The 15,801-nt window shown below is 48.2% G+C and overlaps 1 protein-coding gene across 2 annotated transcripts in view; it reads right to left on the bottom strand.

Annotated features, from left to right (window-relative positions):
- Positions 1 to 15,559, bottom strand: part of IGFBP7 (insulin like growth factor binding protein 7) — a 76,140-nt gene extending 60,581 nt beyond the window's left edge. The window contains exon 1 of one of the 2 annotated variants that reach the window (XM_056111248.1): positions 15,039 to 15,559. In XM_056111248.1, the coding sequence (XP_055967223.1) occupies positions 15,039 to 15,531 (493 nt within the window). In that variant the 5' untranslated portion in view covers positions 15,532 to 15,559. The remainder of the gene's footprint in view (positions 1 to 15,038) is intronic. The other variant, XM_056111246.1, reaches the window with a different exon arrangement.
- Positions 15,560 to 15,801: the final 242 nt, after the last annotated feature.

Genomic DNA, 15,801 nt, shown 5'->3' with positions numbered 1-15,801 from the left:
TCCTACACATTTTTATTGACTTATTAGGAACCGTTTGGTCTGGCTAATAGCTGCTTCTACTTTCCCACCCTTCACAAATCACTAGGTGGACTCAGTTTCATAGACAAGGGAACATTCTCTTTCTCGTCTCTGTAAATGTCCTTATTATGGCACCTCACACAGTATTTAGAAACACCAGACACTAAGCAGCCCAGGGGCTGTCTTTCTGCTAAAAGCACCTGCCTTATAAGCTGGAGGCCTTATCAGCTGGAGTTTGATCCCTGGTGCTCCCTACATGAGCTCAGTTCTGCTGTCTGATTTCAAGCACACAGTCTAGTTTGTCCAAGCATCTCAGAGTGTGGGACCCCCAGTGAGGACCACAACTGAAAGAGGAAGAAGCTTGGTCATTGCCACCAAAAAACGAAGAGGAAGGGGGCAAAGCAGAACTAGTGACAGGAAATCACTGTGAATTTCCATTTCTAATGACATGAGGGTCCAGGCAGCCTTCATTCCTGAACTTAAGTGCTAGGTGAGCTTACAGAGGGAGGCGGGATGGGGCAGAACTGAGGAGCAGGCCTGGGAGAGACAGGTGAGGCCGGGGTAGGGCCTGTGCAGCGAGATCAACACACTGGGGACTGGACAGTGGGAAGGCCGGAGGGACGAGGGCCCTGCCCTTGCCCCTGGGAAACCACTGCGAGACCCACGCATCTCACCGACTTCTGCGGAGCTCACTGCAGTCCCACATACGAGCTGCAGTCCAGGCCAGAGGCTCCTCCCAGGGCCGCCTGGCACAGCTGGCACAGGAGCAGGACATGTTCGCAACCCAGACTCCATGTGTGTCACCGAGAAGACAGTCACATCCTCTGGGGCCGCAGAGGAAGCATCACACGCCAGGGGCTCTCCCTCAGCCCTGGGGCAATTCTCCAGGGCTCGTTCTGGCCTCCTGGCCATGTCCAGCTCAGTTCCTCCCCATTATTCACCTTTCACAGAGTCTGGATTTGCACGAAAATCTGTGACCCGCAAATAAAATAATTTTTCTGACATGCAAAGTGACAATCTGAGTCACACTTCCCAGTGAAGGCTGTGTAGAGCCAGAGGTATCCCATTGGCAGTCTATTTAGTGCCACTTTTGGGGGCTTTGTTTTGTTTTGGGGCCACACCTAATGATGCTCAGGGCTTATTCCTGGCTCTGTACTCAAGGATTACTCCTGGCTGGGCTCAGAGGACCATATGGAGTGCCAAGAGCAAACCCAGCAAACCCAGCAAACCATGCAAGCTTGGCAAGCACTTTACCCACTGTACTATCTCCCCAAATGTCACTTTTTCCCCCATTTCGGTGCCTTCTGTGGATAGGTTTTTTAGTTAAAACTTCTCCAAGCATAGAGCTAAAGAGTGTCTAGTGCTTCTTAGCAAAAGAAGACTGTGATGTGACGGATGGAGAAAAAGTGTTGGATAAATCTTGTTCAGTTATAGTCAGTTGAAGGGTCAATGTGAAAAAAAATGTTGATAAATTCAAAATTAGGTGACTTAAACAGAAACACACACACACACACACACACACACACACACACACACACCAGGTTTTTGAATGGATTAAGGAGAATGTGATTGGAGGCCTGCTGGAACATGACCGTATGACTTCTAGGAGTGACAGAGATTTTCCTCTGGACTGGTGAGCCTAAATGCTGGGCAGATATTCCATTACCAAGTAGAGATTGCAGAGGGGGAAACAGAGGGGAAAGGGATCTTGCCAGTGCGAGGGTCCCCCTACTTCCAACAACACACATTAGAATCCATTCTTAGCTAGTCACTCATTTATCCAACAAGTGGATACTGAGTGTTTATATCAAGGACAATTTAGCTGCAGGGACTCAACAGAAAAGGGAAAAAGGTCAAAGGCACTAGGCCCACGGAACCCACATTCTACTGTAATGATTGCAAGACTGAGTGGCTTTAGGGAGGATTTTTCTTTTCTTTCTTTTGGGGGGACGACCACACCCACCTGGCAGTGCTTGATGTGATGTCAGAATTCAACCCACTGTCTCTGCTGTAGCCACAGCCACATGCAAAATAAATGCTGTCACCTTTGTATTTCTCTGGCTTTAGCTGAGTACTTTTCTTGAAGTGCGGGGACACCCAAACATTTACAAAGACCAACAATAATGACTTCCATATGCCCTGATTCAGATAATGGTGCTGCACGAGCCAGGAAACGAATAACCAGCCAAACACCGGGTTCCCTGCACTGGACAGAGTGATAGAGCTTTCTAGGGCTTCCACTTTCCACAGGGTACTAGATCCTCTGAAAAGTGACACAACACCACAGGTTGGATATATGGATCCACCATGATTATAACAATCCTGAGGAATGGGGGTACCTTCCAAATCACCTCCACAATCACTTTAAATATTTTAATTTTTTAAAAATTTATTTTTTAAAAGTATTTCCCCCCTTTATTTTGGCTTTTTTTTTGCCACACCCCGCAATGCTCTGGGGTTCCTCCTGACTCTGCACTCAGGAATCACACCTGGAGGTGCTTGAGGGACCATATGGGATGCTGGGAACTGAACCCAGGTCAAATCCAGGTCGGCCGCATGCAAGGTGAATGCTCTATCCACTGTACTATCACTTTAGCCCCTACTTTAAATATTTTTAGAACAATGGTTCTGAATCTGGGCTGGACATCAAATCATCTGCATGAGTCTCACTTAAGTTGGAACCCTGAGGCACCACCATTCTATAAGCTCAGGCACCACCATTCTATAAGCTGCCCAGAAAATTCTGACGTCCAGTCAAGGTCAAGAACCACCGTGTTAGAAGATGGCAGAACGCTCAGTGCATAGAGAGTTTCAGTCCCAACGACCCCAACCTTAATTCTAGTCACACTCTTATAGTAACTCTTACCCAAGAATAGGCAAAACTTACCAACTGGCCTAAATCGAACAATCTCCTTAAACCTAACTTTCATTTTCAAGATTGGCCATAATAAACCTAATCCCTAAACCCTATACCAACCTTACCCTAAAGTTGGGATCTGAGGGAAGGCGCCTCTGCCCTCTCTCCCTGACCCCCCTCCCCCCCCACTGCCCCCAGCCGTGGCCCAGCTGAAAGTTGGATTGAGTCCTGCCCTCTGGTCCTGCCTTCTGCCCAGTGGAGCTGTGGGCGGTCTTGCAGCTCACCAGGAGCGGCGCTGCTGCCTGTGTAATTCCTTTGCTCTCAGATGCTCTAGGGTTTCTTCAGGCAGAGGTAGGTGTCCCCGGAAGCAAGGAAGGCAGTGTAATTGGTGCAGCTGCTCTGGAAATCTGCCTTTGCATTTCTGGGCCCTGAGCAGAACGCTTGGAGAGTGCCCGCGGGAAGGGAGCCGGCTTTGCAGGCTCTAGGCGCTTCTGACAAATTCAGGAAACCTCGTTCCTGTGTGGTCTCTTTCAAAACCATCTGAATGTTCCAGGAGATCTATTTCTTGATCATTTCTCTCTCCTCCCCTTGCTTCTTGGGGGTCAGCCCAGAAAAGAACAGAACAGATGTTAGATCTAAAGCTTTCCTAACTCAACCACTTGACCGCTGCCCCCCCTAATCTGCTGGGATGTTCACGAAATGCCTTTGAGCTGTTTTCGCTCAGGGAAAAGAGAGCAGCTCCCCCCCTTTTCCCCTCTCCCCCAAGTGGGAGGTGGTCCTTCTTGGAGAAAAACAAGATGAAAGCCAGGGTGATTGGAGTCAGCTGCATTTTCTGCCTGTTTGCATATTAAAGCGCTCTTTTTAGTTTGGCTCTCGAAATCAAAATGGATTATGCTTAATAGAGTTTTCAAACTCCAGCATGAATTTTCTTTTGCAAATTGTCACCTGATGGACCAAAAAAAAAAAAAAAGAGCTTTAGTTCCTAAAAACGCAAATTCCCTCAAGAGAGGAGTCCTACCATGACCCGCGACTTAGATGTGGAGTAAATATTATTATTCCAGCTGGGAAAATTGATAGTGCCGGCGGCCTGGCTTCAAGTCAGCGCGTAACTAAGACCGCCAGGGAAAGTGAACATTGCTGAGTTGACACTCAGTGACTTTCCTTCTCCATCCTAGTCATGATCACCAGAAGGGCCTGGTGGAAAGTTACACACCACATTCAAGTTCCCTGAGGTTCTGCAGGGGGAGTTTTCATAGCAGTTGCCCCTGAAGCACAGGCCCCTTTAGAGACTCTTGGTTACAAATTGAGGAAACTGGTCCTCAGATTTGCCATTGAGATTAAGCTCAAGATTCTGTGTGAAGCCTCCTCCAGAGATACACTCATCATTCATTCATTCATTCATTCAAGGAATACCATTTTGGGACCAAAGAGATAGTACAGTGGGCAAAGTGCTTGCTTTGCATACAGCCAACTCCTGCTTGATCCCAAGCGCTGTATTTAATTCTAAGCACTACATTCAGCCAGCAGTAATCCCTGATTGCCTGCCGGCTGTGCCCCAAAAACCAAAGAGAAAGAAAAACCATTTTGTGCTGTAGAGAGCCCAATGGCCTAAGCACATGCTTTGCATGAAGGTGGCCTGGGTTCTAGTTCCAGCACTGCATGATCCCTCAGCACTGCCTGGAGCAAGCTCAGAGCACAAAGCCTGGAGTACCTTCCCCCAGCACTGCCAGGTATAGCAGTAAAACCAAAAGAAAAAAAAACCACTCCACCTTTCATTGGATATAATGTGACATTTATTAAAGGCACACCACTAGACCACAAAAAGCCAACTAAGTTGTGGCATAAAGTGTTATTTCATGTAAACTGAAAAGAGCTCCTTTAGTGCTATTTAGATGATATATAGTCACTTATTCATTTGTCAAAAATAAAAAGTAAGCAAAATAAATTCATTAGACTATTCTGAAAACTTGTTCACATCAAAGATAAATTCTTGTGAATCAGTAATTCACAAGAATTTATAAGCAGCTAAATTTGAAATCACTTTCACTGATCAGGACAGCGAGAGCAAGAGAGGGAGAGAGAGTGAGAGACAAGAAAGGGAGAGAGAGCGAGTGTGTGTGTGTGTGTGAGAGAGAGAGAGAGACAGAGACAGAGAGAGAGAGAGAGAGAGACAGAGTTCGCACAATGCTAATGCTTCTGGTCTGTGAGGACACTCTAAGGCAGAGGGAGCACCCAGGTGCATCAGAGCTGTGATTCACCGCTGACCTTCAGTCTCCTTCTTGGAAACTGGAGTGACTGCCCTCACCCCGGCAGGCTGTGAGAGTCACAACGCAGGCCGTTTCCTGGAGCTGCAGAAACTACAGCACACCATGCTCCTCAGGCTAAAATTCCTCATCTCACACCTACAGGAGAGGTCATACCCCAGGGACTTCACAGGCTAGCATGTGGATCTGGGCCTGTGCAACGTGCTGGACATGGGACTTACATGGGACTAAGCCCTCCTCTCTGTAATATGACTGTGGGAAAAATCATATGAGCTGGGTGAACTAAGTGACATTGCCTGTATTTTTTTCTCCCTACCTCCCTTTTTGGATTTTGGGTCAAGCCTGGAACTGCCGGGGGACTACTCCCAGTTTGGTACTGGGGGGACTATGAAGTGCTCAGGGGACAATGCGGTGCCAGCATTTGACTGGGCTGTCTAAATGCAGTGCATAGACTCCAGGATATTGCAGTACCTGTTGAGTCTGGTGGCCCTGGACTTGTCTTTTTAGACACAAAACTTTTCTGCAACCCTGGTCTGCTTTTGGCATTGGTAGATTTCCTGGCTAGCTGCTTCTCTGGTAATGCACTGCTTGGTGTCACATGGAATGGGTTGGGGGTGGTGTGGTGTGGTGTGAGTGGTGTGTGTGTGTGTGTGTGTGTGTGTGTGTGTGTTTATGTGTGTGTGTTAATGTGTGTGTTCACGTTAGCTCCAAATGTTTCTAATTTACTTCATTCTTTTTTTCTCTGTAGAGTGGTGAAGTCAATTCAACAAATGAGATTTCTCAAAGGACTCGGATCGTGTTGCCAGATCACTGATGCAGTTAGGGATACAAGAGAGTTCCATCACTTAGCATTAATGTTAAGTTAAAACAAACAGTTTCAAACAGAACAAAACAAACATTTTCTCCCTAATGATCAACCCTCCCTTTCTTCTGCTGATCTCCCCAATTTATTTTGGGGAGGAGTTTTGATCTGGAAAAATCCAATGGCATAGGCTTGGCATATTTCTATAGCCATATCAAGCCATATATCCCCTTCTCATAAGAACTGAAGGATTTACTGGGAAATCTTCAAAGCCGACACATGTGTTTATTGACCTGGATGTTTCCTTCAATCTCAGAGTTTTCCAATGGTGCCATTCATGAATCTAAATTACGATAAAGATTATGCTTACTTTCCTGGCTTAATGGGTCTGTCTACAATAACTCAGGGTTCTCTTTTTTAATGGTTGCTAGAAACAAGCTGTTATTTGTCTTACAATGAAAAACACAGATGCAGTCAGATCATCTGTGGGGTAGTTTGAGGTAAAGGAAGTGCCATAATCTTATCCACTGTGGGGAAGAATTCTAATAAGGAAAGGCCAGCTTGCCCTTGAACGCTCTCCAAGGGTATTTTGTCATTAACTCCCCCAAAGAGCACCTTATAAGGCATGATTTATTTTTTAGAAGGCAAGTCTACAGTAAACCTTGAAGACGGTCTCTCAGGACAGGATGGAAATCGTATTTAAGGCTGACAATAAAGGCCACGCCTCTTATTCATTCTGTGTTATATCGCCAGGGAGCACAATCGCTTCCAAGTCAGAGCAGCTTTCCCCAGATGCTTCCCCTCCTCACTCGGCTTCTCTCTCAGCTCCTCAAGGGAGATTCCAAGACAGAATTCCCGGCACCCCCAGGCCTGTTCCTGAGCTCAACAGGTCTTGCCCACAAGTTCTTCCTGTCGCGGGATCTAAGTGTGCCTTTCAGTCCCGGCCTTTTTATTTCTTTTCCTTTTCCTGAGGACAAAGTAGGTCACACATCTTGTCCCTTGGATTGCTTTCCTCGAAAAGAATTTTAAGTCCTTTTTAAAGTTTTGTGAGGCGGGATTTGGGCCACACCTGGCTGTGCTCAGGGCTTATTCCTGGCTCTATGCTCGAGGTTCATTCCTGGCAAGGCTTGGCTTACTTTGGATTACTTTCCTCAAAAATAATTTTAAATTCTTTTTTTATTTTGTGGGGGAGGGATTTGGGCCACACCTGGCTCTCAGGGCTTATTCCTGACTCTATGCCCAGGGGATCACTCCTGGCAGGGCTTGGGGGAACCATATGGTGAAGACTGAACCTGGGTTGGTGATCGAACCCAAATGTAACCGGGGTTGGCGGCGTGCGTGGCAAACGTCCTACCCACTCTGCTCCTGCTCTGGTCCAGAATCTTCAGTTCTTTAGGCCCCTTCTTTAAGGTTTAAGAAAATAAGCCTAAAGCAACACTGGGTTTTCAAAATCTGTCCAAGTGCTAGTGATGAAAACTGGGTCAAGTGATAAGAAGCAGTGAGTCATTCAGTGTTCTAAATATTTCTGTGCTCTCGAGGGTAGCTAAGGCCAGAAAAATATTCATTTAGGTTTTGGGGCCACATTGATGGTGCTGGGGAATACTCCTGGCCTGGTGCTTAGGGGAATCCTATGGTTCTGGGGAACAAACCCAGGCCTCCTGCACGCAAAGCAGGGGTGCCAACTCTGTTGAACTTTCTCTCTGGGTCCAGAAAAATAGTTCAGGCACTTCTATTGGGCTGGGGTACATGCCTCCAAATATGACTTTTTTTTTTCTGTTTCAGAAAGTGCTAAGGAGAGGAGGTTGGGGAAGAAGTTTCCTCATGGAGGAAAGCAACTGTCATTCAGGAGCAGAGAGCTGGGCTGGCCAGGGAGCAGGTGAGGTGGGTGAGGGTGCCTCTTGAGAAGTCCCTTAGTAAGAGAAAGCGGACTTTGGCTACCATCACCCAGGGGGAACCAGGATTTGACAGTGTTTCTAAGATCAAGGGACAACTCCAGGTCCTGCGAAGGAGGCATTCAGAGAGCACTGTAACAGCTTCCTACTAGGAGACTCGGACTTATGTCCCAGACATTAAGAGAGACAGGGTCAAACTCAGCTCCGGGGCCGAAGAGATAGTTACGGTGTTAAGACATTTGTGTTGCATGGGTTAATCCAGGTTTGATGCCAACGCTAGACTGGACCAAGCCAGGAGTGATTCTGAGCACAGAGCCAGGAGTAAGTCCTGAGCACCACCGGATGTACCCCTCCCCCCAAATAAAAAACCTCACTTCAATTTTGGAACTCCGTGGCAACCACTGTTTTTGTGTCTAAACTCCCCCACAGGCCCTAAAGCTCCCCCCAGGAGGCTCAGCTAAGCGTCCAGTTCTCCCACCATTCCGGGCAGCACTTTATGGTCCCAGCTGTTCCTTCTCCAGTGCCAGTCTCTTCCTCCTAACTCCACTCCGTTCCAAAAACTAACTCTTCTCAGCCAATTCCTTCTATGGTTGTTTTAGTCCAGGCATCACCTGTGAGAAGCTGACATCTGTGGAGCCATTTTAAAAAACGCAGCCGGAGAGACACTTAGAGAAACACATCTGCATTGTTTGTGTTGGGCTAAAGACCTTTGGACCAGGCCCAAATGCAATTGTTTTAAGACGCCACCAAGCAAGCAATTGTCTGAGTAGTTATCTGGATACAAGGACAGTTGATTATGGGCTTTTGGTCAGATCACAGACTCAGAAACCAAACATGTGTAACAATGAAGAGTTTAGGCTGTTAAAGCTCATAAATCTTTGAAAGTTTACGTCATCTTCTTTTCTTCCCATGAAAAAAAATCGTAAGAACTTTTGTTTCTTCTTGGACACATCTGATCTTCTACCACAGAGGTTCCCAAACTTATTTGGCCTAGCACCCTCTTTTCAGAAAAAAAAATTGCTCAGTGTCCCCCTGGAAATCTATTTTCTTTAAGCAAATAAACAGAAAGTCCCCCTCCATCCTCAGAGCTCCCAATTTTTACTGGGGCTACTAATATCATTTCAGTCCCCTCACCCACCCACCCTAGGCAGTATCCTTAACTTTAGGAAACACTATTCTACCTGAATTTCAATGAACGTTGTAGACTGGAGCTTCTCAAAGGACTTTCGAAATGAATCAAAACGGATTTGGGATAATCAAAATCTTTACTGAAACTATTCTGCGGACAGAGGTTTCTGTTTTTTGTAAACACTGGGGCCTGGGGGAAGCAGTACCCACCTAATGTTAAGAGCACAGAAAAAGTTCACGCCCTTGACACCAGAAAGGCCATCTCTGTGTGAGGAGAAAAGGAAGCAGGGAAGTAGGAGCCCACAGTCTTCCTAAATGGGCAGGCACTGAAAAGAAACCTTTTAATTAATTACATTTTATTGTGGTTTATTTAGGCAACATGGTTACATTAGTGTTAGTTTTTTTTTAAGCTTAGCAGGTTGTGTGGATGTGCACAGATTCAGCTCTCTGAGCTATCTCTTCCTGACCCTTTATTTACTTATTTGGTTTTTGAGCCACATTGGAGGTGCCCAGGGGTTACTCCTGGCTCTGTCCTCAGGAGTGACTCTTGGAGGTGCTCAGGGGACTGTGTCACCAGGGATGGAACTGTGGTCAGCTGCTTGCAAGGCAAATGCCTTTAAGACCCCTTTAACTATCTTCCTTGCCCCAAACTTTCATGGTTTTGATAAAATTACTTTATCTTCACGGTCACCAAAAGTTCCCCAGACCCTTCCCTGTGTCAGGCAGGGCATTCAAAAAAGAGGATTCCTCTGTTTCATCAACACATGTTTATCAAGTGCCCAGCTTCTAGCCAGTCACAGGTTGGAGTCCTTCTGGTAGGACTTGCCAGTCTGGTGGAGGATGAGACTTTCAGGAGCTGCTTCGCAGAGCTATGAAGACGCTGTACCAACTCCAGTGGTCTCTTTCAGGGTGATGTGCCCCTTGCCTAAACCCTCACATGGGTCTCTTGCCTGACAGGGCCCACTTCATTTCATGCGGCTCATCTCTCCCTCCTAGCCTCTATCCTATTTCCCGGGTATACCCCATCGATAGCACAGCGGGTAGAGTGTTTGCCTTGCATGCGGCCAATCCAGGTTCGATTCCTCTGGCCCTCTCGGAGAGCCTGGCAAGCTACTGAGAGTATTACACCACATGGTAAAGCCTGGCAAGCTACCTGTGACATATTTGATAAGCCAAAAACAGTAACAACAAGTCTCACAATGGAGATGTTACTGATGCCCGCTCGAGCAAATCAATGAACAATGGGAGGACAGTGACAGTGACAGTGACCCGATAAACAATACCTATTTTCATCTTACACTGTCTGAGTTCTAGGAGGGTGGGACGTTATTTCTTTTACTCAAGGCTGCTTCTCCCTGAGAACCAGAAGAGCGGCTGGCACATTCCTCTACTCATTCATTCATGAAACGCATATTTAAAGATTTACTAGTGCCAGGCGGCACTGACTGAGAACCAGAGGGTAGATCAGAGAGCAAAAATTTTCTTCTCTCATTAAAAGTTTTAAATGCTGGTGAACCCTTGGCCCTTGGGTTACAATACTTAGAATGCCAAGGAAGGGGATGGGGGGTGCGGGGGGAGAGGTGGTGAGATACAATATGAACATATTGGTGGAGGGTCTTGGGTACTAGGTAACTGCGTAGTTCAAAATCATAAGGGTTAACACTATTGTGAACATGTGAGCCAAAGTATAATAATTAAATGACAACAGTTTCCCTTCCCTACTGTATTCCACCTTGAACAACGACAGTGAATCACTGAGTGCTTTCAATGGATAATCTTCACAGTACTGAATCTTCACAATCGTTCTACTATAGGCTTCAGTACAACAGTCACAGGACAGGTGAGAAAACGCAGGCTCAGGACTGAGTAAGTGGCACGATTAAGATTCACAGCCCTCAGGCTGTGAGCGCTCAGCCCCTAGCTGTTCTCTCCCAGCACCTCTTGTCTACATGTGTCTCCCCAGTGTGAGAGCAATAAACATGTGCTGGGAACAATGGCTGAACGGCCAAGCAGAGTTGGAGAAGAACAAGGGTATCATTGGCATAAGAGCCAAGGAAAGAGGGCTGGAGCGATAGCACAGTGGATAGGGCGTTTGCCTTGCATGCGGCCGACCCGGGTTCGATTCCCAGCTTCTCATATGGACCCACCCCTGAGCACCTTCAGGGTTAATTCCTGAGTGTAGAGCCAGGAGTAATCCCTGTGCATTGCCGGGTGTGACCCAAAAAGAAAAAAAAAGCCAAGGAGAGACACAAAGAAAGGGGCACTGACTGATCCCCAAAAGCTAAGTGTACAAAGAGGGAAAAATGACCACGGCATGGATGCGATATCAGGGCTGGACCATAGAGGGGGTCAGAGACTGGAATATCAGAACAGAGTTATTGTCAAGATTTCCTGCCTTGTAGGTCCTTCAAAGTAGTGCAAAGTTCATCCTGAAGCTACGGGAACATTTAAGAATAAACAAATTGGGGATAGAGAGAAAGAGGGGGGTTAAGACACAGGCCTTGGATGCTGCTGACCCGGAAGCAAATGTGCCCCAAGTTACCAGGTGCAGTCCTGGAGGCCTTGTTGGCTGAGAACTGCAGGAGATTCTCTGGGTTCCTTGGGAACTGCCCACCCTAAAGAAATGAGATGAATTCAGAATAGATTCTGATTTCACAATTCTGGAGAAGAAGGAGGGTTTGGTGTCTAAAGGAAACTAAAGTGGTTGGAATGGGATTGGCAAAGAGCTCACATGTAGTGGACCATGGAAACAACGTCATCGAAAACTAGAATAAAGAAGTAGAACCAGGTGATTTTCCAACCGTGAGCCTCATCTTACACCTCAACTTTCCTATATTAACTCTTTATGAAATGGAATTGTCAAATTCCTGTTCCCCCCACCCCCCATTTCCCGCCCCATTTCTGCTTTCTTGAGACTTCAGAAACTTCACTGAGATCCAGTGATTCTATAGTTCCACACAGGTCACTTCTAAGACTTGAGATTATTGCTCATTTAGACTTTGAAGATGGCTTCGCCTCCTCCCAGACCCAAGGACAAACCAACCTTCCTTCCCTCGAAAGGTGGACAAGTGGTGATCAGTGCTTTGGGGAACGAGTTTACAACTTGTCAGACTACTTTCTTAATTAGCAAGAAGAGATCGGTTTCGTGCATCTCCTGTGGAACAGAGCCTGGCACAGCACTGCTCCTGGTTAGATGTGCAAGAAATGCATGTTAAATGGACCAAGTGCTCTGTCCCTCCCTATCGGACTTCCAGAAAGCATAACTTGCACTTTATTCTGAGCACAGAAATATCTGGAGGGCCTTAAAAAAGCACATTTTGTCTTTGTTTTTGTTTTTGGCCACACCCAGCAGTGTTCAGGGATTATCTCCCAGTTCTGTGCTCAGGGAACCACATGGGGTTCTGGGGATTGTACTTGGGTAAGCTGTACCCTACCAACTGTACTGTTTCACTGGCCCTTGAAAACACACTTATTCTTTTTTGCTTTTTTTTTTGGAGGGGCTCACACCTGCACAGGGGTTACTCCTGGCTCATGCACTCAGGAATTACTCTTGGTGGTGCTCGGGAGACCATATGGGATGTTGGGAATCGAACCCAGGTCGGCCTCGTGCAAGACAAATGGCCTACCCGCTGTGCTATCACTCCAGCCCCACATTCTTATTCTTTTGCAAGACCCTGGTACCAAGGGGCACAGAAGGCAAGTGTGCTTTGTGGGGGTTGCTTCTCTGATGGCCAAAACACATTGAGGAGGCAATGCTGTGGGAGATCTGCTGTGAATCCCATTTGTCCCAACCATGGAGAAGTACTTTGGTGGCACTCATGTTCTTTTCTGCTCCACCACCCTCAGTGAGTAGTCCCTGGGCCCATCTCTCTAAAATTTCTAGCATTTACCCAAAGACAAAGAAAGACCAGATTTGTGCTCTCAAGGGGTTTGGAGAGCATCTGTCTCCACACACAGTTGTTCCATGGATGGTGAAAGTCTACAGCTGTAGAAAGGCTGAAAACAACTATTTTACCACCTTGGTTACAAATGGGTGGTCTTGTTGACTGGTGCTGATCCACAGGTATAAAAAGACCGAAGAACATGGCTCTTGAGAGATATGGAGATGCACACGGTAATGAGGTTATGTTCTAGAAAACGGTCAATCTCAGTATTTTATCACGATGCTGTGAGGGCGAAGAGATGGAAATGGAAGAAGAGAAATGGGATAAAATTAACTGTAGGGGCCTGGGAGATAGCCCACAAGGGTAGAGCTTATGCTCTGTATATGGGAGCCCTGGGTTAGACCCCCGTACTGAGTGCTCCCGCAGGCTCCAACAGGGGCTCCCCAGCATTACTGGGAGTAGACCATCAAAACGAAACAAAAACCCCAAACCAAATACTATCCCAGGTAGAGGCTGTAAAATGACAATCACTAAGCTAACCTGTTATGTTCAAGTGAATTCCAGCAATCTGGGCAGATTATGGGAAAAAATTCCTTTGGAAAGTTTCTAAGAAAAAAAATCTCAGTATTGGAATGAGTTTGTAAACTATGCACATCTCATGACTGAACTGATAAGTCAGATCCAAAGCAACAAATGGGAAAGAAAGTCCTTTATTTTGGGTTGTGCCTTTCTATGTTTAAGGTGATGGTGACATAGTTAACAGTAAATTACCCAGTTAAGAACAATTACCCAATTTCGACAGCCAACTTTGAAATGGGTAACATATGGCATATCAGCCTATGGACTTCTGGGCAAAGCACTAAGGAATGAATTATTTGGAAAGTTCGGAGAAAGTTTGAGCCTTGTTAAAGAGGCAACTGCTTCTGTCGTCTCAAAAGAAAAAAACTCCCTACCCATTATTCCCTGGCTAGAACCAGGAGTGGAACTGCCAAGATTAGTTGGATGTCTGACTTTCCTTTGAAAGTAAGTACTGCCTATGGAAAATGTTATTTCAGGCAGTAGAGCAAGAAAGTAAAAGTTCCCCACCTTCTTTGGGTAAGTCCGATCTCTATTTATTCTTCCCTGTCATTTATGGCAAGCTTGGACTTGTTTGGAAAAAACATAAATGACCAAACAATGTCAAAGGCATTCCTCCTGAACAGTGCATCCTGGGAACAAGTTACGCAAAAAAGGTACAAATAGAAAAAACAAAGTTGCTCACAACAATTACATCATAGAAGAATTCTTTGAAGTTTTGATGTCTTACTTTTGCCCACAAATAATTAGTGACTCTTCTAAAGAATCTGTCATTTCCAGTAAGAGAATTCCTTAATATTAGGAAATCATACAACCTATTTAAAATAATCCTTAACAATCTAGCCAATTTGATGGGGGACAGACAATGCTCTTGAGTCTTGTTTTTTTGGAGGCAGCCACTCCCAGAAGTGTGGGGAGGGTTGCTCCCTGCTGAGTGCTCGGCTGGGAGCTGTTCTCCTGGCCATGCTCCTGGTACCAAAGTGGAGCCCAGGGTCGAATCCCGGGCTGCCACCCTCAGAGACCCTCCACCCCCACCCCGCCCGGTTCCTTCCAATTTGGGGTGCCCAACTTCCTTTCTCATCCCTTGACTGCACGTCGGTCTACACAGGTCCGTATCAGACAGGATGAGAAATGTGCTGCCTTCGCCTTCCCAGCAGAGACGGGGCACCTTTATCGAATCCAGCCTGGGCTGGGCGAGTTTTGGGGGAAGCCGGGGTTGGAGGGAGCGGAAAATCTTCTAATTTTACACTTGCTGTGCATGTCCTCATTTCTTTTTTTTTTTTAGTCGATGAACAACGGGATGACAGTGATACAGTGACAGTGATATATGTAAAATGTAAACTTTTAAAACTTTTTTGGCGTGTGCAACAAATTAAAAATAAAACGGCGGCGGGGGGGGGGGGCGCACAGAGAGAGAGAGAGAGAGAAAGAGAGAGAGAGAGAGAGAGAGAGAGAGAGGTCTTTCATCCTACCCCAACCCCCGCAGCCACCTCCTCCTCCCTCGCGTCTGTGCCCCCCGACGCCCACCAGCCGACTGGCGTCGGGCACTCAGCGCGGGCGCCCCGTCGGGTCGGAGCCAGCTCGCTCGCTCGCGCGCGCGCTTGTTTCGGTGCCCACCTTGCTCGCAGGTGCCCTTGCTGACTTGGGTGATGGCCTTGTCGCCCCGGCTCTCGGCGCGCAGGCTGGCGGCGCGCAGCTGGCAGCCGCTGGGGTAGGTGATGCCGTCGCTGCCGCACACCGGGTAGCGGCTCTTGCACACGCACACGCCGCTCAGCGCCGCGCCGCCGGCCGCCGCCCCGGCCTTGCCCTTCCGCCTCTTGCGGCTCTTCACGCACTCCATGCCCGGCGCGCAGTGGCCCCGGCCCGCGCCGCCGCCCCCGCACGCCTCGCCCTCGCCCCGCGCGCACACCGGGCAGCAGCCGCACGCGTCGCGGGTCTCGCCCAGCGGGCAGCCGCGCGGGGGCAGCGGCGGGCAGGTGGCCGGCTCGCAGGGCCCGCAGGCATCGGCCGGGGAGGAAGAGGAGGAAGAGGAGGAAGAGGAGAGGGGCAGCAGGAGCAGCAGCGCGGCGGCGCCGAGCAGGAGCAGCGGGGTGCGCGGCGGCCGGGCCATGTCGACTGAGCGGGGCTCCCCCGATCCGCCGGCGCCTTAAATCGGTCGCGGCCCCGCCCGGCCGGGCTCGGGAACCACACCCCGGGCGGCCAGCGCCGGCCCGCCCCTCCCGGGACCCGATCCCGGGGCACCCCCCCCGCCCCGAGGGCGCGCCCGCTGCAGGCGCGGCGCGTCTCGGGGCTGCACCTCTGCGTGCACCCGGGCCGCCTCCTGGCTCTGTCCTCCAGCCAGGAGGGCTGGAGGGCTCCCCCCCTGCCCCCCCCCCCCCCC

Source organism: Sorex fumeus, unplaced genomic scaffold (assembly GCF_029834395.1).
Source record: "Sorex fumeus unplaced genomic scaffold, SorFum_2.1 ptg000013l, whole genome shotgun sequence".
NCBI classification, from domain to species: Eukaryota; Metazoa; Chordata; class Mammalia; order Eulipotyphla; family Soricidae; genus Sorex; species Sorex fumeus.
The sequence above is the reverse complement of the archived record's forward strand: the minus strand, read 5'-3'. Positions and strand labels throughout refer to the sequence as shown.